This window comes from Aethalodelphis obliquidens, unplaced genomic scaffold, assembly GCF_003676395.1.
Source record: "Aethalodelphis obliquidens isolate GAN/ISIS:26980383/991018 unplaced genomic scaffold, ASM367639v1 scaffold6, whole genome shotgun sequence".
NCBI lineage: Eukaryota > Metazoa > Chordata > Mammalia > Artiodactyla > Delphinidae > Aethalodelphis > Aethalodelphis obliquidens.
Window position 1 is genome coordinate 37,828,954 of NW_020837950.1, and position 26,190 is coordinate 37,855,143.

The following is a 26,190-nucleotide window of genomic DNA, read 5'->3' on the forward strand; positions in this document are numbered from 1 at the left end:
AAAATCCTAGTTGGAGATAGAGTCTCAAGTCATCTTTTGGTATTTCCTGGAGACCTTTGTTCACATATGCAGCCATGTACATCCACTGCAGGTCGGGCACTGACCCAAACCCTGGGCATGCAGAGCCCTGCAGTCCCTGCCCTCATGGAGATGGCAGTTCTGCAGCTTAGCAGACATGAATACAAGCTACGTGTTAAACCAAAGGACAATGAAAGTTCAGACAAGTTCTGTGAAGGGGTCCGTCTCAGAGGGGAAGGAAGGTTTCTCTGAGGAAGTGATGTGAGCTGAACTCAGAAGCATGAGTTAGATGCAGGAGAAGAAGGAAGACAACAGGTGCTTGAAAAAAGAGGGACCAGTCCCTGGAAGAGACCTGGGGGAGGGAGGAGAGAAAATCTAAGGACCAAGAAGTAGCAGGTGTGGCCCAAGGGGAGAGAAGCAGGGGGGCAAAGGGGTCAGAGGAGCTACCCAGGTAGCTGCCGGGAACATTTGTGGAGGAAAGGATCATCCTTAAATGTCTGATAAAGCTCACGAAATGCCTGCACAAGAAATAGAAGTATATTAAACTTGGCTAATGAAATGAACGAGAGATGGTTTATGATAGAATGTCTTACTGAATTTAAACAAATTAACTCAATTTAAAATAAGTTAATCTCTTCATAGAAAATATCATCACAAAAATGACTAAATTATACAGAAGTTCAATACAAATTATTTTAATCCAAGTTGCTATTTCTAAATCATCTGCCTCCCTAAACCGGATGATGTTTGCTAGTTTGGGGCCGAATTCAATTAACATAGGAAAGCATCTAGGACATTCCTTAGCACATAGGCACTGTCTTTGTTTGACAGCCCCCCTTTAACCAGGTGTGATGCTCTTCGCTGTACAGAGCGATGTCATGGACAATCAGAGAGCTTAAGGAGGGCACCGCCGTGACCTCCCTGATGTGGGAGTGCCCACGTCCTCATTCTGATGGGGGCGGTTATTCTACCCCACGCTATTGCCACTTGTAAAATAAAGCACTTACATTAAAAAAAAAAGTTTGAAGTAATTGGATTACTTTAAACTCAGATTTTGTTTAACCCCAGTGGAAATGCAAAGAGAGATTTCGAATTTCGTGCGAGATGCTAATTGCTTACATCTGACTGGGTGGTTGTTTCTATGAAGGAATGCACTTAATTATTTTTTTTTCCCCTCTCTTCTTACAATTTCCTGACTATAATCTATTTTCTTTCATCACAGGGGCAATAGAAAAACAACAAAAGAAGAATCCCGTGATTTGAAATTCCAGAACTTTCCTCTGCCAGAAATTAGGTCAGAATATTTCCTTCTTTGTTAATAGAGGAGTAAAAATTTTGATGCTGCGGCAAATTAGCTGACCAGCACGTGCACACACATGCACCCTCACAAACACACTCACGTACGTACACGCACACGCACGCACACGCATGCACACGCACACACACGAAATGTAAATGGGATAAAATTGTATTGCTGTCATTGTTCTTAAAGGTTACACGATGACCAAGGCCCAGAACAAGAAGGGACTTGACTCAGGTTGAACTGCCAGCAAGTATGTGATGCAGATATAGGCTATGGGGGAGGGATGGAGTGGGAGATGGGGGTTAGCAGATACAAGCTATTATATATAGAATGGATGGACAACAAGGTCCTACTGTATAGCACAGGGAACTTTAGTCAATATTCTGTGATAAACCACCATGGAAAAGAATATAAAAAAAGAATGTAGATATATGTAGAACTGAAACACTTTGCTGTACAGCAGAAATTAACACAACATTGTAAATCAACTATACTTCAACTTAAAAAAAGTAAAGATCAGATGCAAGGAAAAACAGCCAATAAAAAAAATTTTTAATTGAAAGAAATTTTAAAAACAGGCCCCCAGGTGTCCACAGCATTTCAGACCAGGGCTATTTCCACCACCCACCCAGGTCTCTCAACAGCCCAAGAGACAGCCAGGGGGAAGCTTACATCCTGCAGCTGCTGAATGACTTAAGTGATGAATCATGGCTGGATCAGGCCATGAGCTCACAGCCAGGTCTCGGAAGCGAGGAGACTAGAGGGAACCTTGTGCGCATTTGGTTTCTTTTCTTTGTCCTTCAATTGAGCAAAATATTTACTGAGCAATTATGGCATTAGGACTTGCACTGGCTCTTGAAAATGCAGAGATGAGAGGCAATGTCCTGTCTCCAAGGGGCTCACAACCAAGGCTTAGAGCTTAGAAGGAAAGCTACTTGATGAAATGACTGACAAGGGACCAATCCTGAAGCCAGCTCCAGCTCTGCACTGGCCAAGGTCTGATCCTGGACGGCACCCCAATGCTCAGAGGGATTGCAGGCCTCCCTCACCCAGCCAGAACCCCCTTGCCGAGCCCTCCAGAGCTGTCTCTGTGCCTAGAGGGACGCAAGGGTCTCTGACTGCTATACCAACCCTTGCAGCCCAGTGAACTTCAGCTCAAGACAATTGCCAAACATCTGTTCAGTTCCTACTAAGTGCCAGGTACCAGAAGCAATCGTGACATGCTAAGATGTGCCTGAAGAAATATTTTCCCTAAGCAGAGTGGACGCGTGCCTATAAAACAGAATACTTGAAATATTTTCAAGATTGCATTAAGCAAAGGAAAATTTGTGGCTGTTCTCAGACTTCTTCAATGTTTACATTAAACACAGTTGAATGCTGCATTTTAAGTTGGTTTTTCTTATTTCTTGACAATAGCAAGAGATGAGAGATGGCAGGGTTAGAAGTCTTCCTTCAGATGGAAATGGTTGCAGCAATTACATACATCAAAGTAATATTTACAGTTACATTTGAAAAAAAAAAAAAGAGAGAGAGGGCACAGTGCTTTTTTCCAAAGCAAATTATTTCAGGATACATCAGAACATGCTCAAGATATATTAAAAAGAGCAACAGATGATGTTTCTGCAACCTGTTCCAAACTATTTATAAACCCAAATTTTAAAAAAAAAATCCCTTATACACACAAATCTCTGTACCTTTGCATATTTTATAATGAAAGTATTATAGGAATATAAATTAGTAAATGAAATCTATAAATCAAATCAAAATGTGTGAAAACTACGTATTTGGATCTACCATCATACCTTCATAACTATTAAACTGATGTTTTCGTTCTCCACACAAATTATAATTCTTATCAGCATCTGATGATGATCAAGTAAGGACAGTGCTACAGGTGGGCAGGGCAGCAGAACAGAACGGGTCTGTGGGTGCTGGACTGAAATTTCAGCTGACCTGTTTGCTAGCTCAGCAGCGACCTCACTCCGACAACCCATTACCATCTCAATGCTTTGCGTATTTTAGAAATGGTATTTGAAAACCAAGGAGGAAAAGGTGGGGGGGATGAATTGGGAGATTGGGATTGACATATATACACTAATATGTATCAAATAGATAACTAATAAGAAAAAAAGAAAATATAAAAATGAAACATTGAAAAAAGAAAAACAAGAGTAGATTGAATTCCCTGGCGGTCCAGTGGTTAGGACTCTGTGCTTTCACTGCTGAGGTCCCAGGTTCAGTCCCTGGTTAGGGAACTAAGATCCCACAGGCAGCGCAGCACAGCCAAAAGAAAACAAAAAATACAAGAGTAGACTATTTTGACCACCAGGGATCTGTTGGACCTAAAACAGTCCCTGTGCTTGGGAAATAAATGCATGACCTCTGTAGTGTGCCTGGAAAATAGGAGGTTCTCAATAAATAACAAAGGCTAATAGCCACTGAGTACTCACCACGGGCTAGGCGCTGTTTTAAGAGCTTAATAGGCAGAGAAAGACAAATATCATATGATGTCACTTATATGTGGAATCTAAAAATAAATGGTACAAGTGAACCTATTTACAAAACAGAAACTGAGTCACAGATGTAGAAAACAAACTTATGGCTACCAAGGGGGAAAGAAGGGGGAGGGATAAATTGGGAGATTGGAATTGACATGTACACACTACTGTATATAAAATAGATAACTAATAAGAACCTACTGTATAGCACAGGGAACTCTATTCAATACTCTGTAATGTGGGAATAAAATCTAAAAAAGAGGTGATATATGCATATGTATAACTGACTCACTTTGCTGTACACCTGAAACTAACACAATATTGTAAATCAACTATACTCCAGTAAAAAAATGAAAAAGAAAGAGCTTAATAGGTAGTGTCTCACTGCATCCTAGCGATCACATTCTTACTAGGTTTCCTTTTATAGGAGAGAAGAATGCAGACTGGAGAGGGTAAATAACTTCCTCGAAGCTGAATAGCTGGGTGTGGTATACAGTAAACAGTGGACATAATCATTAGTACTAATCTCTGAAACAACCCGGGCACTCCACGTCACTGCCCTCACTACTGCCATCCCTTAGTTACGTGTAGGGGTCAACTCTGGCGACAGAGGCAGAAGGGCTGTCCTTCCCCACCCACCCCCAAACTCAAACATGCGTGGACCTCCCCGTAAGGTAGAAAGGAAAATATAAAGCTCCATGCTGGGGCTTCACACAGATGATACAGCCCGGGAGACTAACCAAGAAAAACACACGATCCCATGCACGTCCATTACCCCCAACCTGTCAACAATATTAAGATGAATGTTTCCTAGAATGTCCCATGGAATCTCTCTTGCTAAATCCCCAATACCCACTTCTATTCTGTGCCCTGTGCCCATGTGGAAAGAAACAGAAACATCCTGATGGATGTTTTCCAGTCAAGTCCAAACTTTTATCAATAGCTGAATGCCTAACCAGTACCAGAAACCATGAGAGGAACTGTGGCATTTAATCCTCACAATAATTCTCTGAAGTAGGTAATAGTGTTCCCATTTCACAGATGAGGAAACAGAGCCTGGGAGAGGTAACATGTCTTGGTCACAGTCACAGAGCTGGTAACCGTTAACAGCTGGATTTGCATTCCGAGTCTGACTTCAAATTGAGGGCCTTTTCTGGGTTCCAAGTTGCCGCATGTGAATTTTGTTTTCTAATCCTATGAGTCTCAAATCTACTCACGTCAAGACTCTCCACTATGAAGCAGGGGCACATGCATTAAACTCCTGAGAAGAACATCCACAGCCATAGCTACGAAGCCTCCTAGCAGCGATTCTTAGGGCTGGTCCCTGGGCCGGCAGCGTCAGCATCACCTGGGAGCTGCTTAGGGAGGCAGGATCTCAGGCCCCACCTACTGAATCAGAAACTTGGGTGTTGGAGTCCAAGCACCTGGGTTTAAACAAGCTCTCCCAGTGACTATGATGCCCATTCAAGTTTGAGAGCCGCAGCATCAAGCATCGTTATCAAGAGGGCAAGCTTTGGAGCTGGAGCAAGAGACCTCTGGGCCCAGCTCTCGCTCTGCCCCTTCCCATTATGTAAATGAGATGGAGGGAAGACGGTATAAGACAGGGACCCAGTGTGAGAGAGCGGGAGGGAGATGGGAGAGAATGTTGTCCCCACCTGGGAGAGATTCCTGCTTTGGGGACCAGGAAAATCAAAAATAAAGAAGACATAGCACCTGCCATCAAGATGCTCAGCCTCTTGTGGAGACAAACATAAAAAGGCATGTATAATAGATCACAAGATACTGTGCCACAGGTGGGACAGAAGCAGATGCAGGCCTGTGGGAGCCCAGCCAGGAGGCTAAGGAACGGAAGGGGGAGGGCTTTCCCAAGTCCACTTTCGAGAACGGAGCAAAGCCAAGGTTCACACTCCAAGTGCAAGTCTCTTTCTCCTCCATTCCTGATGGAGTTATTCCTAACAGTATCACTCACATTTCCCACATTCAGACCCTTCCCAATTCATCACCTCATGGACTATTGATTTTTCCCTGCTATCAGTAAGACCTGCAGCAATAGTTAACTCCAGAGGACAAGGTACAGGTGGCTGTCATTTCTCACATCCCAGCAGGCCACTCCTCAAGGAGACGGCCTCCCTGTTCTATTCCGTGCACAGGGAGGCCCCTGTGCCAGCCTTCCTGACCAGGCACACCTGAGGTCACAGCTCGTGCCGGACGGCCACAGCTGCTGGTCTTCTCTCGACTTCTCTGCAGCTGCCCTGGGTGTCTGCTCCCTCTGGACCCCTGTAGAAAGTGTCCTCCCAAAAGAGTTCACAAGCTTAGAGCTTTACAGAGGATGCTTTCAGAGGATGCATGCAATAGGGTGGTGTCCCGCCATCTTTCTGTGGTTGTCCACAAGGAGCTCCTATGCAGGAGATGCTCCGTAAACATTGCTGAAAGGAGGGGAGTACAAAGTGGGGAAGGAGGAAGAATAAAGTCAGGACCCAGCGGGACGCACCAGGATGCTGTGAGGTTGTACTACTCCCAGTGCCTGGCATAGACTGAATCCTGAAATAGATGATAAAAGAAACTTTTAACAGAGGGATAAGAATGGAAGAAGAGAGAGAAGACAGAACAAGCAGGGGAGAGACAGAGAGAGAGTGGAGGGGATGGTGGACTCAGGAGTTGCTGTGCCCACTGCAGCTAGAGTAGAACAGCAAGACATCCTGCTCTGCTCCACTCACTCGTCTGCCGAATATCCATCAAACTGCCAAATAATTTTGTTTTCATCTTTCAACATTTGTCAGGAACACAGATAGCTTATACACAGGGATTACAGCTTACCAGACATGCTTTCTGTCCTCAAAAAACTTAAAATCTAGTTGAAGAAAGAAAAAACCCAAGTAAAATTTAAGATAAAATTTTTATAAGAAATTAATAACTCTACACTGCTTTTTAACTATACTAAGTATGCTATTAGAGCCAGCAGTGCTGCCATAGGCGCTCAGAGGAGGGAAGGCCCAAGAGCCTTAGCAGGGCAGGATGCTGAGGGGGTAGGAGTGGGGTTGGACCTCCCCCAGCCAAGAGGGTCATGGGAGGTTTGAGCTTTTTACGGTTCGGAATAATGCCAAACACTGTCAATGTTTCCCTCGGGATCGCTTCAGGGAGATGCATCCTCCTAAATATTTTTTTTGTAAAAACAAAATAGAACACAGGAGATTCTTAGAACTAGTCAAGGACATCTTTCACAAAAAATGAATCCATAACACTTCTACACTGTTGGTGGGAATGTAAATTGGTGCAGCCACTATGGAGAACTGTATGGAGGTTCCTTAAAAAACTAGAAATAGAACTACTATATGACCCAGCCATCGCACTCCTGGGCATATACCCAGAAAAGACAAAAACTCTCATTCAGAAAGATACAGGCACCCCAGTGCTCATCGCAGCACTATTTACAATAGTCAAGACATGGAAGCAACCTAAACGTCCATTGACAGATGAGTGGATAAAGAAGATGTGGTACATGTATACATTAGAATATTGTATGTTCATAAAAAAGAATGAAATAATGCCATTTGCAGAAACTTGGATGGACCTAGAGATACTAAGTGAAGTAAGTCAGAGAAAGACAAATATCATATGATATCACTTATATGTGGCATCTAAAAAAAATGATAAAATGAACATTTACAAAATAGAAATAGACCCACAGATATAGAAAACAAACATATGATTACCAAAGGGGAAGGAGGTGGAGGGATAAATTGGGAATTTGGGACTAGCAGATACATACTACTGTATATAAAATAGATAAACAACAAGGACCTACTGTATAGCACAGGGAACTATATTCAATATCTTATAATAACCTAAAATAGAAAAGGATCTGAAAGAGAATATATATATAACTGAATCATTTTGCTGTACGCCTGAATCATTATAAATCAACTATACTACAATTTAAAAAAGAATATTTCCATCACCCCTCCAAAAAGAGAATGAACCCACTTTTCACTTATTAAATATGAGTCTTGATCTGATTCCACCTTGGTGTGAATTTCATCTGCTTCAAAGGAATATGGAGTTGGGAGATGTTCTCCAACGTTGAATCTATAGTGAAAGTGAAGAACCTATTCCCAGGGGGATTTGTGTGGGAGGTGTGCACACCCCTGTATCAGGTTCCTAATGTGCTGGGCACGCTCCAGGCCTTGCTGGGGGAGGGTGAGTCTGTGTATAGACCCCGATAGGGACTGCGGTGTGGCTCAAGGCTGTCTTACTCGAGGGATGCCCTCTTACCTGCGCTTCCCTGCACCTGTGCACTTTGCCTTCATCCACTCATCCATCCTCTCCCTCATGCTCATTCAACAGCACGTTTTTGTGTACGAGCCATGTTCCAGGCACTGCCTTACGTACCTGGTCTCCCTTTTAGGAGTTGGGGGCCTGGTGTAGAAGGTTTGAGAAACGGCGTTGTGCTCTGTTCTGGTGATACAAGTGTGAGTTCCACCAGGCAGGTGCTAGGTGACCAGAAGAGAGCTTTGGTGGCCACGTGGGGAGGGAGAAAAACACCCAGTGTTGAGGGCTGTCACTACCTCTTACTAAGACTGTGACATCCCAGTCCTTCCCTTTCCACTCCATCATATGCGCTCCCGAATCACCTTCCTAACATGTGGCTCTGAGCATCCTTTATCCTCTGCCTTGCAAAGCTCCATGACACCTCGAGATTGACACAGTCCTTCCAGCTTATCCTTCAGGTTACCTACTCTCCAAGCTCACTGTGCATTTCCACACCTTAGCTCCCATGGCTCCCTGATGCAAACCCTACCCTTCCCTCAGAGAGGTGGAGAGAAGAGGGTGAGCCCTGCCATCAGACAGGCTGGATGGGACGCATGACACCAGGGACTCCCCCATGAGATTGACCTGGGCCTCTGTCGATCCATCTGCAAAATGAAAAGGCCAGTTTGGGGTCCCATCCAGCATAAACATCCCATCATAGCCCTAACACTGAGATAAAGATACTGTCCAACAAGAATTGCTAGGAAGTTTGGGTGAAATGATTTCTGTAAAGTGCACAATTCCCAACATGGAGTAGATAATGTTCAAAGAGCAGGAAGATGAGAATGAATTGAGAAACTTTACCTCCATTTTCATTTCTTTCTAGTTTATATTGAAAACGAGTTTACTGACTCTTAAAAAGATCAGTCATCTTCCCCCAGATGAGAGAATTTTATTCTAGTCTTTTCCTTTCAGGGGCAGAGCTTAAAATGAGGTATGGAGCTGAGCCAGTTAATCTTGGAGGTTTGAGAGGGGGGGATGAAATCACCCCAACCATTCCCCAAGGGTTTTGCTGCCGCATTCTGGACCAGTGGCGGGTGCCTGGGGAGACCCAGAGGGGCCCACACACACCAGACTCAAGGATGTGATGAGGAATTAGTCTCCATGCCAGGAGGCTGACTCTGGAGACAGGACCAGGTCCCATCTCTATGGGACTGGAATAACACACCATCCAAACTCTGTTCCCATAGATAAGAGAACATGGGTGCACTCTGCCCATTCCATCAGATCAAGTTCTCCCAGGCAGCGAGGGTGGGGGGAGTTTAATTTAGTATCCTTTAAAAATTATTAAACCTTTTAAATTATTAAGAAGTATTAAAAATTCAAAATAATTTAGAAATTGAACATCTTCATTTAAAATGAGCCTTAAATATTGAAAACCACAAACCTCAGGAGGCCAGCTTTGTTCAGTTCATACTCCATGCCCACCACGTGGACGGCTGCCTGTCCAAGCAGAGATAGAGAGGGAGACCTGCTTCACTCAGGCCCAGATGCAGAAAGGAGCAAGCGGGTGGGAAGGGCAGAAGGATGGCTGCCAAGCTACACACCATCCAGCTGCAGCTCGTGCACATGTGGCCGTGTGATGGATGCTGTTGACTAAAGGAAGCCGGGGAGCATCTCTGTAATTCCCTGGCAAGAGGCAGCTTGCTAACACATGGGCCTTCCTTGAGCACTGAGAGAACACATCAAATCTCCAGCAAGTTTGCAAGCAGCATCTTTCATTAATCACCCTGGGCTGTCAGGCTGCAAAGAGTTTAACACAGGAGCCTTTTCAGAGTGCTTGTCAGCTGCCGGTGTCGAGATATTGTCTGCACTCCAGCCAGACAGAGCCGTGGAGTCCGGCACGCCTCCCCAGACCCCTCCTTCCAGCCTCCCTCTCCGCTTTCAGGCTCAGCTGAAATAACAACATCGTTCCCTGCTCTGCCACTGCTTCCTCTGCTAATCCATTTGGCTTGCAGTGACACACAGAGGGCCCTGGGGTGCACCGTCCCAGAGGATACGACATATGAATGAGCACCATCGCTCTGGGGCCCCGCCAAGAGGAGTCAGCAGATAAACCGCTTCCAGACAGCCTTACAATTAGGAGGAAGCTTCCAGATGCAGGGAACTCAGTGGGCTGAGTTGTTGCATCGGCTAGTAATTAATAAGGCCAATCCCGGTGCTCAGTTTCTTGCTGTGCCACTTTAGACGCGTCACTTCTCTCTTCTAAGCTTTAGCTGCATCTGCAAGGTGGGGAAATCCCACCAGCCAGAACTGAGCCTTGCTTGTGCCTGAACAGGCATTTTCCCTTCAGATCCACCCTTTTTAAGCTGTCCAAAGACCTCAGTCCCACCTCCAAGAATCTGAAACTTGGAACCACGAATTGGACATTACCTCCAACACACTTTCAACGTTAGTGATCTTTGATTCTAAAAATCGGGTGAGGGGAAAAATAAATAAAATAAAAATAAAAGTCAGCTGAGGCCAAGGTCGGAAGGAGGATGAAATCCTAATTTAAAACCTGAAGTGTGTACATGTCAGTCCCAAACTCCCAATCTATCCCTCGCCCCCACTCTTCTCCCCTGGTAACCATAAGTTCATCCTCTAAGTCTGTGAGTCTATTGATTTGTTGTAAATAAGTTCATTTGCAACATATTTTTTTAGATTCCACATATAAGCAATGTACATGTACATACTACTGTATTTAAAATAGAGTAGTTCTAACAAGGAACTACTGTATAGCACAGGGAACTCTGCTCGATATTATGTAACAATCTAAATGGAAAAAGAATTTGAGAAGGAATAGATATCTGTATATATATAGCTGAATCACTTTGCTGTACACATGAAACTAATCTAACATTGTTAATCAACTATACTCCAATATAAAATAAAAAGTTAAGGAAAAAACAAACAAACAAAAAAATGATCTCAGGTCATCCAATGGAAAAGTACGGGCATTGTGATAGGGCTGACATGCTGAAGGAAACGACAATGACTTTGAAATAATAGAGTAAGGTCAAGTGGTGGAAGCAGATTTAAAACTCAATTCATGTCTAATCTTCAACATGATTCTGATATATGTCAATGGATTGAAAAATAAATCCTGGATGTATTGATGTGTCATGATAAAATGTGACAAAACAAAAACAAACAAACAAACAAACAAAAGCCCTGAAGCTCCTCCTAGGGTCCCGGGAAGAGGGTGCCTTGTATTCAAAGTCCCTGGGCTAAGGATTGCATCCTGCCTGCTCTGAGGTGCTGCTTTCTGTCCGTGGCCTGGCCTGCCCTGCCTGCATCAAGCTCCCTGTACACAGTCGCAGAAACATATCATTTCCATGTCACATGTCAGGAGCTGCAAGTCTGGGGAGTCTTTTGAGGCTCTAATCAAAGACCAAGATGTCAGGGAAGGGGCTGCGAGTGGAAAGTGTCAAAAGAGATCTCTCAGGACCCAGATAAACGATCTGCTCCTTCCTGACTGATTTACTGTTAATTTCTGCAGCATCTCAGGCAACTTGAAAGAGCGCCAAGAGCTAACCACAAAGCATCCCAGACGGCAGCTGCAAAATCCCTCCAAAGCATGACTCTCCACTGCCTTCAGGCAAGGGCCCCAGGAGGCAACAAGGATCTGCAGGTCCAACAGGCTGGTGGCAATTCTCTTGCTTCCCGTGGGACTGGGCAAGTCATGGAGCCCTCTGAGTCCTCTGTTCCCTCGTCTATAAACTTGGGACAGGGAGAGCTACCCAACAGAATCACTTTGAGTATTAACGTGGTGAGCAGAGAGCAACAGTCTGAGCTGGAAGTGGGACACGTGGGCTGTGATCTCCTGGTGACTATTATCTCCTAGTTTAACTATTCTGTGCCTGGTGTTGCAGCCACCAATGAGGCCTCATAAATATTTACACCTGGCGTGTGTTGTGATGCTCAATTAATTGCTCCCGTGACGCACTTTGAGAGCCTCAGAGGATAGGTGCCATGCAAAGGGATTATTAAAGGCACAAACCAGTAAGCTCACAGAAGCCGCATCCTTCTGAGCTTTCCATTGCCCCAGGGCTTTTCAGATCATTGCCCCAAATGTAGGGGAAATGTGCTTTCAAAATCACACTGTCCAAGTCGGGATGTGGCAGCCAGGAGAAGACCTCGTTGGTCTTTCCAGATAACTTACTGCCGAAGAAATGCAAACGGCCCAAAACCATTTGAAATAAATAATAGTTAATCTAACTAGGCATCAGGGAAGTGAAACAGGTAAAATAAGGAATCAAGTAGCAAGTAGGAAAAGTTGTTTTAAATGGTCGTGGATTTAATGGTGGTAAGATATGTTGAGATGGTCACTTCACACTCTGTAGATAAGAATATAAATTCATTCAACCCATCCAGAAGGCACCTGAGTGATATGTAACAAGGGGCCTAGGAGACCCACATTATCATTATCAGACACCTTCATCGCAGTTGCACTTGATGGAGTCTCTCCATGGAAACACTCAGAGATCAGATTAAAAAGGATATCATGTTGCAGCAAAGGTACACACTGCAACATGATTTACAATTGTAAAAATGAGCAGGAACCTAATTTCCCTCTCCAAAAATCACACAGCTGATAAATATCATGTTTTCGAGTAACAAAGATCTACAATGCATTTTTAACATCAGGAGCCTGTACATTCTTTTATATTATTTTTAGACATCTGTATATTGAAATGCATGAAGACATCTTCATACACGCGTGCACATATGTGCCTGAGACTCGCCAAAATATCACCTGTGGTGTTGACTGTTATTTTCTTCTCCATGCATTTTTCTATGTTCTCTGTAATGAGATGTTCCTTTCGGTCTAGAACAGCACAAACATAAAGGAAGTGTCCCATAAGTTGATTTGTGATCTGCGTTTGATGACTACCCACTCCTCTGGGGAGGATGGTGAATCGCTTGCAGCTGACGCTTACCTTGGTTCTCTTTTCTGCCCTAGGTCATGGCCTCGAATCCATAGTGTCACAGGTGAGTCAGGGCCCCCCAGACACCTAAGCAGTGGGAATGTTAGCAGGAGTCTGTTACTCTTCTTTCCATTCTTTTGTTTTTCTTTGGATAAAACTATTGGCCGGTTCAAGGTGACACTGGTGACTTAGGGTCTTTCCCTCTGGTGGCTCCCGGGCTGGAAGTGTGTGACATCCACAGCTTTGGAGGCTGGCAGACGGCGCGGGAATCCTGGCTCTCCATTTCTTAGCTGTGCAGCCTTGGGTGAAGCACAGATCCCTGTGGGCCTCAGTTCCTTCAACTGCAAAATGGGTATAAGCCTGCCTGAATGCCAGTATTGTGGCTACTCATCAGTGTTCGTTCAACTAAACTGTACATAATGGGCTCCCCGCAAAATATGTGTTGGTTGAGTGAATGGGTCAGAAACCACATTTTATGCTTCTCCTGCATCTCTTTTCAGAGCCCAGTTCCTGTTACTAGACACAGAGTAAGACGCCATTAAAGTTTGAATAAAGTATATACTTACTTTATAAAGTAAAGTAAAATAAAGTATACTCATATTGGAGCATTATTATACCAAGGAAAGTCCCATAGGACTAACTAGAAAACTGGTGGCTAGAAATAATGACTGGAATGAGACATAAAAAAAGAGAAATAGGGAGCTCCCTGACAGTCCAGTGGTTAAGACACTGCGCTTTCACTGCCACGGGCCTGGGTTCGATCCCTGGTGAGGGAATTAGGATCCCACAAGCTGTGTGGCCCATAATAAAAGAGAGATAAATAAAAGAGAGAGAGAAATACAGGAAGTGTGCAAAGAAGCAATAGGTGCATTGGGAGTGATGTCATCTGCAAATCAATTCACAGGATTCATCATAGCACATGTTGGAGGATATAAGCAGCACCCAGCCACCCAGCGTGGCTTGCACAGCAGGGAGGAGAGGGAGGAAAAAGCAAAATCAATGCTGCAAGTGGGAATATAAATAAGAGACAAATGAGCACCCAGCTCTAATCCCTCTTGCAGAACGTGTTTTTCTTCTGAGGCTTCTCAGGTCCTAAGAAATGTTACATTCTCTCAAGGTAGATGTTTCCAAACTGTACTGAGTCCTTGGTGTCAAAAGTAGCCCCCCTCCAACTACTTGTCACCTCTCAGACCTTCCTACCATCCACTTAAAGTCTTGGGGGGACTGTAGAGAATTCTAAAGGGGATGGTGCTTGGAAATGAGGTTGCTAACCTGATTTGGTGACTGGTGAATTATAAATGTGACCTGTACCCCTCCCCCTTTGGGCTCGTTCTCCACCTGCCTTAAGGTAGAAAAAAAACTGACAGGGGGGATTCCATTTCATTAACAACATTCTAGAGACACAAGCAGGGAAAAGAAAACAAATCAAAACCCCCCAAAAGTCAACTGAGATAAAGCTGCCCAGACCTGCCCATAGGCACTCAGATCTGTACCCTGACAAAAATACTTAGCAAACCACACCACCCCAGCCTATGCAAGCTTAGGCACCAATGCCAGTGTCTACTACACTATAACAAAACGGATGTAATTAAAGATGCACATGATGATTTACATAAGAGACTGCTCATCGTGGTGCTATTTATGACATTCCCAGATACTTTCAAGTTGTTTGCAATTTTTTACCATGGGATTTGTTGAAAATGTGGTAGGGCATCTATATGAAAGAATACTACATAGCCATTAAAAATGATGACGTTGAAGCATATTCAATGATGGGTATGTTATAGCATGCTATTATATGAAAGGGCAGGCAAGAAAGCAGTGTGCATACATTTTGATCATATATACATAGATGATGTCATGTGTGTATGTGTTGTTAGTGATTTTCTGTAATCAAATATTTATAGTTGTTATCTTGGTATGGGGACGTTATAGTGATTTTTATTCTCCTCTTTTTTGCTTACCTGTACCTTATAATTTTTCTACAGCAGCATTTTTTTGTATACTAAAAACAATCTATCAAAAAAAAAATTCTCTAGGCCTGGAGAAGACAGACACATATTCAAACTTGGACAATCTGTCTGTCAATACCAACATCTTCTATGAAGTTGATATATAGAGAACAGGGTCGTGTTTTTCCATAAAATAAACTCGGGAGATTTTCTCCTTCCACTTAATAAAAAATGAAATTGAGAGGATAGCCCTATTTAGAAAGTGAGGCTTTCTGTCTTAAGTTACCGCACACAATAAAAACTGATAAAGATGTATATTGGTTGACTCAGACAGACAAGAAATTTCATTTTGTCCAGGAACACTTGTTTTGTTTTGTTTTTTCCTAAGGAAATCAATCTTTTTTTTTTAATTTATTTATTTTACTTATTTATTTTTGGCTGCGTTGGGTCTTTGTTGCAGCGCACCAGTTTTCTCTAGTTGCGGCGAGCGGGGGCTCCTCTTCGTTGCGGTGCACGGGCTTCTCATTGCTGTGGCTTCTCTTGTTGTGGAGCACAGGCTCTAGGCATGCAGCTTCAGTAGTTGCGGCGCATGGGCTTAGTAGTTGTGGCTCGCGGGCTCTAGAGTGCAGGCTCAGTAGTTGTGGCACACGGGCTTCATTGCTCTGCAGCATGTGGGATCTTCCCGGGCCAGGGCTCGAACCCATGTCCCCTGCATTGGCAGGCGGATTCTCAACCACTGTGCCAACAGGGAAACCCAGGAAATCAATCTTAAACGTTGGTTTTTCCCACTTCTAAAAGAAAAATTAATACAAATTTTAGGACTAGAGGGAGGAAAGGCGGGTATGGAATATGTGAGCATCCAGTGCCTCCTTCTGGCCATTTCTAGATAATTCAGTACCTGTGTTAATTTATCAGAGGCTGGTTCTCTCCAAGATGTTGAGGAAATTGGTGAACAGAAACAAATTGAAACGTTAACAGTTGAATTGCAGGGAAAAGGTGTCCACCCAGTTCTTATAAGCACAAGCCAGTACTCAAATCATCTAAGGTTGATATGCCCAAGGATTTACAATGTCTTCACAATTCATCATGTATCAGAATGACAGCAGTGAAAAATGCGTATCATCAAGCCCACACCAGGGTTTATGCTTTGGTAGAGCTATAGTGAGGCCAGAGAATCCTTACCTTTAACACGATAATTCTAATTCAGGTAGTTCTAGGACAGTCTTTTGAGAATCATTGGCTGAAGCAAAACATATATAGATAGGTGGATGAAAACTATCAAAGCTGTCTCCACCAAGAGGCAGCTGCCTTAACTATCACCGTTCATTCATCCATCCATCCGTTCATTCAACCAATTGTGGTAGTTCCTTAATGTGACAGACACTCTAACCAGCTTTGGCCGCAAGCTTTTAAAAAAGGAAATAAAAATGAAAATCTCTGGGGACTCAGCTAGTCTGAAATTCTAAAACTGTGCTCTACAGATGAGGAAACTAAGAACTAGAAAAGGGAAGTGAATTTCCAAGAGCCGTCTAGTGAGAACATTAAGCCTGTTCTCACAACTCCCAATACATGTTTCCCATGTAACTGTGAGTTTAGACTATTTGTGACTTGGAATTCACAGTTTATAATCTTCAGATCAAGAGACTGTGGTTCAGTGAATAAAACCGAAATTCCCAGAAGTGCTAGATGACTGAGCTGATAGATACATAGGTAGATAGATAGATAGACAGACAAATAGATGATAGATGACAAAGTCAATATATAATAGATATATAACATACATACATTGTATGTGTGTATATATATTCTATATCTCTATTTCTGTCTCTTTCTTTCCCTTCCTACTTCCCTCTTTTCTTCCCTTTTCCTTCTCTGCTCCCCTTGACTATACAAGTCATAGTCAAGGCTTATTGGACATCATAATCCTTTACTCAGAGGCAGTGAAAATAACTCTAGGCAAATTCCTTCCTGCCTTTCCCTATAACCATGGATCGATGCCAAGCTGAAGATGTTCTAAAGTTTGGGAACTGCCAGGGTAAAGAGTGTAAACTATCCTACTCCACCATAGTGAGAGGAAGATCAGGCCAATGCCCTCCATCCCCAAATACTTTCAAGTTTTTAAAAGATAAAAATGGAGAAAGGCAGCATCTTGTAGAGGAAAGAACCAAGGGCTGTAAGTGTGGAGCTCAGAGTTTGTATACGGGTTCTCTCATGATACCAGCAAGCCCTAGGATCTGTGAATGAGAGAAAATGAAAAGAAACTAACATATATGGAGTCTCTACTTTGTGCCAGACCTTTTATAAACTTATCTAATTTAGTTGTAAGGTACAGATTTTATTATCCTCGCTGTATAGATCAGCTAAATGAAGCCCAAGTGAAGTTAGGGAACTTGCAAAGACACCAGTAGTGTAGAGCTCAGATCCATCATAGCACACATGTTAAGTTAGGCACCAAATATTGTCAGCCTCGGTTTTCTCAGTCATTGAATCCCAGAGCTTCATGGCTAGAAGGGACCTCAGCTTGAAGAACCCTTCTGAAGAACTGACTGGTGCTCGTCAACACAGCTGAATGTTGGAAAAGGCACATACTTTTGTTTGAAAATGGGCACTAAATAATGACCAAGATATAGATCTGAAGATCTAAAGATCTGGATTGAGTGAAAAAGATTTGGCCATGAAGTTGAACTTGAAAAGACATGAAACACAGAGCACAGCAATTCCTTAGTGGTGCACTGAGCCAGGGAGCTATTTATATACGCTTCTCAACAGCTATTTGGGGTAGATACTCTTATTCCCACCGGCCTTACAAGCTTGCCTGAGGTCACACGGCCAGAAAGTGAAACGGCCAGGATTTGAACCTAGAACTTCTCATTCAGCGTCTGTGAAACACGTGTCCATGCCTTTGCTCAGAGGCTCTGCTATGTTATTGGTGAGCACCAAGACTGATTAAAAAAAAAAACATTTAAGGCTGCAAGACACTTTAAAAAAGAAATCGTGGGGCTGAAACATGACAAATGTTTATGTATTTTTTTTTTGTAAGTCAAGACCAGAGGCAAGCAGTCTAAGGCTGTTTGGCAACTCTTCTCCTCAGGGTCCTCAGAGACCCTGCCCCTCCTGCATCCCTCCCCGCCTCGAGTTGGCCTCCATACCATCTCCTAAAATAGTGATGTCTGCGCTCTGGGCTGCAGGAGGGATGAAGGGAAGGAGAAGAAGGAATGAATCCTACACAATAACTTCCCTCAAGAAAGTTTCCTGGAAATGGTGTGTTGATTTTCCACCTCTTCCATCATCCCAAACTTGAACTCATACCCACATGAAGATTAGGACAGGTAATAAGGACTTACTCAAGGTGGCCATGTACCCAGCCAACCAGGAGGAGTTCTAGTACAGAGAAGCAAGGGAAAAATGGATATGCGGAGACACAATGGTCTCTGCTCTGGAGCACTTAGTGACGGGAAGTTGGGATTCACTGGCCTCTTGTTTTTTTCTACATATTTATAAGTCCAGCTGGCAGCCTCTGGAATTGGAGGCAACCCTAACCCTCACCATTCCTCTCTCCCCCGTGCCTCTCCCTCTGAAGTTTCATGACTGAAATGAAAGCAGAAGCGCTTGGGGAACCTGTCTGGTTTAGAAATACAATCATCTGAAAGGCCTGTTAACTCATTTCCCTTCCTAGAGAAACAGAAAGTTCTAGAACTCTGCAGGCTTCCTACTTTTACCCTTCTTCTCACACCAGGGAAGCATATTCTCTTCATGGGACTAGTTCGGGATTTTCTTTACCTTTGCCTATCCCATGGCAATGGCACTTGGGTGCTCAGCCAGCTACCCTGCCCCTTTAAAGGTACTAAATGGGGACGTAGACAAGGCACCAGCCTTGCACCTCCAGGGGCTTAAGTTCATGGAAGTGTTTATACGTGAAAATAGCCTGAGAGTCTCTCTTCCTCACTTTATTTAACTCACATGGCTCACCTTCCACTGGACAAGAGTGAGAGCTTCTATGTCACTAATTCTCAGACTTCTGAGACCAGAGTAAGTATCACCATAGGAGCTTGTGTAAAAAGCAATTGATTTGTTCTGGGGCCCAAGTTTGCTTTCTTTCTTTCTTTTTTAAAAAGCATCCAATATGCCAATGGTCAGGGGACCTAAATTTGATGGGCATTGGTTGTACACCTTTGTCACACCTCTGCAGGCATGAGGTGTCCATGTTCACGACTAAAGTCTGGGGTAATTGCCTCTGTCAGTCAGGAAACCCCCCGAGCTTTACATGGCACATATTCATCTTCACTTCCCCCTTAAAAATAACTGTTAGAGAAATGTTGTCTTTTGTAAAAAGATGTTTCCTTGAGGGTCACGCAGAAATCAGTTGTTCTCTGTGGCTGTTTGGGTCCAGAGGGCGATGAGGGACCCTCCACTGTCACAGCATCACCATCACTCTTCCAGGATGGTGATGTGGAAAGCTACTAAGCAGCTTCCCTCATCTTTCTAAAAAACGGCTCTCTCTGAGAAGCCAATCTATCCTTCAGTTCCAGGAAGACTCAAAGATTGGGAAGAATTTGGGGGACTGTTACTATGGTGAGGATCTGGGCCCAGCAAGAGGGAGCGCCAATCTCAAGTTCGCTCAGCAAGGGAGGGGATCAGGTTCTACTGAAAGTTCTGTCGCTGGTTCCAAGCTCTGGGTGTTTCCACAGCCGACTGCTCATTTATTGTCACTTACCATACACGGGGTTACAGGAGTGATCAAGAGCCTGGAATCTCACCACTGCCTCGGGGGAGACAGGCACCACCGTCTGTAACTGTGTGATATATTCATTGGCTTGTTTTGTTCTTACATGCTAAGGAGAAGCTGAGCAGGGTGTATTCATCAAGGAGGACTAACGTCTATAATGCATAAACTACAAACGTTAGTAGTTTAATAAAATAAAGGTTTATTTCTTGCTCACATCACAATCCAATGTAAATTGAAGGAGGCCTTTTTCCAAACATTCATTTGGGATTCACTCTCCTTTTACCCAGTGGCTTCCATCATCCCTGAGGGCCTTGGGGTCCTCTGCCTCTGGCCAGCCACTGAGGCAGGAATGAGAGGTGGAGAGTCAAGTGGGCCAGCCTGGAGTGGAATCCGTCACACCTGCCTCATCCCAGTGTCCATAGCTCCATGCCAAGACCGCCCAGTGCAAGGGATGCCAGGAATTGTGCGCCCGCCGAGCGCCCACAGGAAGAGGAAAGGGGGTTTGGTGAGCACACAGCATTCTCACCACTGCCAGGCGCCTGAGCTAGTGATGACGGGGGCTGGAAGGTGCTCTTTAATTTTTAGCTGAGATTGGTAGTCAGGGAGTGTCCTCCAGAGGAGATGACATTTCAGACACAGTATGATGGGTGAAAAGTATCCAGGCCTGGGCAGAGCTGAGGAGAGAACTTTCTGGACTCGGGGACACATGCGACATCTCTGAGGTAGATGTACTGGATGAACTTAAAAAGAGGCTGATATGGTTAGAGCTCAGAGGAGGAAGAAACTAGAAAGAGATGAGATCAGAGACAGGCCAGGCGGCAGGCTGGCCTCTGGGAGCAACGGCAGGGAATCTGGACTATGTTTCATGGGCCATGAATGACACGTGCTGATTTACAGTTTTAAAACTATGCTTTTAAAGTTGCATTTGCAGAACTCTGCATTGTTCATAACACAGGTAGGTACTGAGGGAGATAGAGATAAAAGATCATTCCTGCCCTATAGAAGGGCAGTGGACTTAAACAACAAAGAAGTAATCAGACGCTGCTTCTTTTTATTTGCATAACGGTGAGTAAAACAGAAAATGATGGCTGTAACTGATTCAGTGAGATTACAGTGACCTGTAGTGGTCAGAAAGTGAAGCCCCAGGAGGATCTCAAAGTTTACTGAGCATTTTGGAAAACAAAATGGAGGAGGCAGGGACTCCAGGTGGAATCAACACAAGCAAAGACCCAGAAGTGGCACGCAGCATATTTGGGGAATCCAGGAGGGTCTGAGACTGCAATGCTGCTGAAAGAAGAGATCCTCACAGCTCTCCATGAGAATGTGGGTATAATGACTATGTTCAATGAAGCCAATATCCTAAAATGAAATGATATTGAACCCTGAATTAGACAGTGGAGCTGCTCTCCTAGATCACAAGTGCCAGAGCGGATCCCCAGTAAGTCTGTGTTCATTTGTGCCTGCCAGACCAGCTGGTGTTTAATGGGTGACATTATTAATTTAACTCAATTCATGAGAGAGTACAAATTGCTAAAGGGCTGGAAAACCTGTAGGTTTCTCTGCCAGGGATCTCACTATGGGTGTAATTGTGCTGGGACAGGGAGATGTTATTAGTGCCCCGGGGTAGTGTTTGCTGCTGGTCCTACCACCAGAATAGACTGTAACTGGTGGCAGGTGCAGACAGGATTCTCCTCCTCCTGGCTCATTATCTCAAGGAGATTAGCTCTGGCTTAACATTTCCCCCATGCACTGGTCCTAGGAAAATTCCATAGAACTGTGTTTCCACTGAGCCAAAGTTTCATTAATTTATACATTACACCCTACAGAAGACTTTGGCATGCTGGCACAAATTCACAGCTATTAATTTTGTATTTTGGTATGGGAAGAGAATTCAGGGTGAAAGGACAAAATTTAAGAACATGATGAAGCCAGACCAAAAGGTAGAAATACACATCATACCATGGTCCTCTGCACTATTTGGACGCAGGCTAGAGATTTGCCCTGAGAGTCTTAACAGCTAAAGGAGGAAGGGAAATGTGATCTCTTTTAAGATTGATGCTTTCCATTAAATCAAAGCAAAGAAGTGTGCAGCTTCTGGTCCTGAGACCTACTAGAAACTTCTCATATATGTGCTAATAAAGAGAACATGATAAGAACATTTTCTGCCTACAATGTTCCCAAATTCAGACTAACAGCGTGAAATTATACTGCAATTTAGGAAAATGAAGTGTATGAGGAAGCAAAAAAACCTGCAGGTCATGTGAGCAATTCTTTGGTGGTTTTGCATAATCTGAGGGTAAAATGTAAAACATCGAGCACTGAGTACACTAGATGACCTTCTGGCAATCTTTCATAGAACAAGTCCAAGGGAGGAAGTTGAGTGTCAAGAAACATCTGCTGAACATTTATTCATCAAACTCCTATCAAGAACTCATTTGGGGCTTCCCTGGTGGCGCAGTGGTTGAGAGTCCGCCTGCCGATGCAGCGGACACGGGTTCGTGCCCCGGTCTGGGAGGATCCCACATGCCGCGGAGCGGCTGGGCCCGTGAGCCATGGCCGCTGAGCCTGCGCGTCCGGAGCCTGTGCTCCGCAACGGGAGCGGCCACAACAGTGAGAGGCCCGCGTACCGCAAAAAAAAAAAAAAAGAACTGATTTGGTCAAGAGGGCCCTGCACCTCAAGCCAGGGATAGATGAATAAGTAGATATGGCCCCTACTCTTAAAATATGTAGAGTCTGTTCAAGAAGACAATGTGTGGACAGATTATTGCAAATGGCAATGTGTTCCAGAGGGCAAGGGGAAAACACATGTGGTCATTGGCTGAGTTGCTGCTGAGTCATCACTTTGGGTGCTACTGATTGGGGGGCAGCGTTCCTTCTAACATTGTTTCTCTTTCAACGAGAAGGCTAGCTTGCTGTGGAAAGGCTTCTTAGTCGGGAATTGATTCTCTTTCCTCCTTTTCCTTTGCCCCTGTTATGTAAGAACAGCTGATAGAATGAGAAGCATGGAAATGTGCACTTCATTTTGAGCAATTACAGTCAAGAAAAATTAATTGAAATGAGCACAAGATTTCTGGAGAAAAACAAGGGCCCAGTCTTCCCAATGTTTTGCAATAACATTTTGGTCTCTTTTTGTTGGCAGGCCAGTACCAGACTATTAATGAGCCTCTTCTTGACGACGTAAGTCAGCTGCTTTCCTTACCTATTTTGTCAGTGTTTGATATTTACAAAGTAAGTGGCTTTTATCAAGGTACTTAGTGAACTTAAAACAATTAAACTTTTCCAAATGGCATAATTCCCTGGCAGAGAAAACTGCATTTCAGTTCTTGGGTAGAAAACTGTATTCCTACAATATATGTAAATCAAATCATCATGCTGTATGTCTTAAACTTATACAGTGATGTATGTCAATTATTTCTCAGTAAAACTGGAAAAATAAATAAATATTGAGGCATTAATATAGAGAAAGGGAAAAATATTACATTTCCATTCCTCAACTATACAATAAATACAAAAATTAACTCACAATGGCCATTGTGAAGATTGAATAAGGTGAAAATACCAACACATGGTGCTGGCAAGTGTGTGATGAGAAAATCACTTCCTAAAACTCATGGTGAAATTTTAAATTGCAAGAAACTCTTTGGAAAGCAATTTCATAATATTAATAACAAATATAAAAGTGTCCATTTTCTTAGGCCCCATAATTTTATGGTTGGGAATTTAAATTAAAGAATTAAGCTAAAATTTGGATTAATATTTAAATACTCATTTATATTTTATAATATATTTTAAATGGCAACACACTAGGATCATGCTAAATATTCAATAATAGAAGAATCATTGAATGTATTATGATATATTCATATTATGAAGTCATTAATAATATTTACAAAGAAGTTTAATGACAAGAAAATTTTAAATTTATAACATGAAATCAGATATCTAATACTATAAATAATTTAATTGTTATATTATATTATTATATTATAATTTTATAATATATATAATTATATATATAATTATAATATATATAATTATAATATATTATATTATATTATTAATTATAATTTACATAATTTGAATACTTTTAACTAACCTATCTATAGATGATAAATGGGATAGATAGAAATGATAGAGAGAGATAGATGATAAATAGATGATAGATAGATAGATAGATAGATAGACAGGATTTACCTGTAAAATCATTGGTTCTTTACTATTTGAAAGACTTCTTTAAGAATTTGGATTTCCCTGGTGGCACAGTGGTTAAGAATCCGCCTGCCAATGCAAGGGACATGGGTTCGAGCCCTGGTTTGGGAAGATCCCACAGGCCTTGGAGCAACTAAGCCTGTGCGCCACAACTACTGAGCCCATGTGCCACAACTACTGAAGCCCACATGCCTAGAGCCCATGCTCCGCAACAAGAGAAGCCACTGCAATAAGCCCACGCATGACAACAAAGAGTAGCCCCTGCTCACCTCAACTAGAGAAAGCCCGCACGCAGCAACAAAGACCCAATACAGCCAAAAATAAAAATAAATAAATAAATAAGTTTAAAAAAAATTTAAATTAAAACTATGGCTCTTCATCCCAGGACACACACTCACACACACATACACACGATGAATCAATCAGTCACAAAATATTTTATAAAGTATAAGGCTTATATATACTGAGCTTTTAGTAAGAACCCTGATAGTGACAGTAGACAGATACTAGATAGGTTAACAGATAAATAGGTGTAGTGCATTATATTTAAAATAAAACTCTGTCCCTTTCTCTTTCTGGAAAAAAATAAACCAAAATATTTATATTTGGTCCTGGGGACAAGTTTCTGAGGGTCTGATGTAGATTCTCTTCAGACCTGGAGCGGTGGTTGCTGTTCCTGCTGGCGTCCCTTTGTGCCCTGAGCCCATGAAGTCTAGCAAGGTGACGGGACTAAAGATGGGCTCTGTCTCACATCTCCAGTTCTTCCAGCAGGTCCAAGGCTTTCCCAAAGAGACTATGCTCTGAGGAGTCTTGGTTGCCATAATAGTATAAAAATGATGTCCTTGCAAAGATGTCTGTCAAATCCCAAAGGAGTCAAATACTGGTGCTTCAACTCAGAGCTCACTTCTGTGTGCAGTTCTGGAGGAGAACAGCCCAGTCACCTCACTCACTCTGCCAGGTCAATTGTGAAAGCTCCTGGAGTGCACCTCCCAGCATCTTTGCTTTGCCATGGGCACTCAGCTCCGCTGATACTCAGCACGTCAACTAAAGAGAAGGGATCTAACGTGTCCTGAGCTCCTGTCATGGGCAGGCACCAAAGTAGAACCTTTATATACAATTTGCTCAATTAATCTCTGACTGCAACCAAATAAGGTAACTTTAGCCTTCTCCAATTTACAGACTGAAGTAAGGGAGGTTAAGTAACCTCCCCAAGGTCATAAAGTGGACTCACAGTTTAGATCTAGGATAGGATGACTCCATCTTGGATCCATGCTAACACTAAGCAGACCAATCTCACCTGGTTTCCCATCCAAGAACTCCCAGTCTGATCCCTGCTTACCTCCTGAGACCTGACCAAGTAGGCAGGGTTTCAGGGCTATAATGACCTGTTGCTGGGGGCACAGCATGAGCGCAAATATGCAAATGTTTCTGCTCCAACTTTGTGTTCAGTGACGTAATCTTTTTCCTTTGGATCACCAAGCTCTCCCCTTCTAACCTGTTCCTGCTCTTAAATCACTATGTCGCTCCCTGGTCTCCTGCACCTGAACTCCTTACGTTTGATAAACGGGCCCTTCAAAACTTGCCTAATTCCTCTGTTCATGTAAGACTCAAGCCTTGCTTTCCATAGGAAGCACTTGGGAAAATCAAGGGCTAGCACATTGAAAGTCAAATTGTTGTCAGTGGGTCCATCTCCTTCTTCATGCTGTCCCATGAAGAACAGATTTACTAAATTGCACTCTATACCTCTTCATTGAATGAGCAGAGTTGCCTTGAGCCGAAGTGGAGCCCAAAATGTCCTCCAGATAGGGGCCTGGTGAGGTCCCCCCATGCTATTGCTTACCTGGAAAGCAGACTCATCCTGTAACTAGTCTTTACTTTTACCAAACTGCTTTGATAGAGTGATGATAAAAAAAAAGACATACACTTGGAAGCTTGGGACTACAAAAGCACTTGTCTAAATATATTTCAGAATGAGAATAATGCCGACCTAGAATTTAAACTCAAGCCTATCTAATTCCAGGTTCCTACACTATAGTAAAATCACCTCATAGATATTTCTGCTTATACAATGAAATAGAGTACAGAAAGCACCTAACACATATAAAGTACTTAACAAATGTTAGAGAGACTTTAAAGGGAGGAGAACAAACCATGACTGGTGACCTTCTCTTATCTCAAGCTTTTTTTAATAGTAGTTGTTATTACAGTAGCAGTCATAATAATATTTACAACTAGTGCTTAGTGAGTGCTGACCATCGGGTATTTT

General features: G+C 43.1%; 1 protein-coding gene across 1 annotated transcript in view; it reads left to right on the forward strand.

Annotated features, from left to right (window-relative positions):
* CLNK (cytokine dependent hematopoietic cell linker) overlaps positions 1–26,190 on the forward strand; it is a 188,681-nt gene that overhangs the window by 79,368 nt on the left and 83,123 nt on the right. Inside the window, exons 3-5 of the mRNA XM_027103353.1 lie at positions 1,241–1,312; positions 13,073–13,101; positions 22,855–22,892. Of these exons, the coding sequence (XP_026959154.1) occupies positions 1,241–1,312; positions 13,073–13,101; positions 22,855–22,892 (139 nt within the window). The remainder of the gene's footprint in view (positions 1–1,240; positions 1,313–13,072; positions 13,102–22,854; positions 22,893–26,190) is intronic.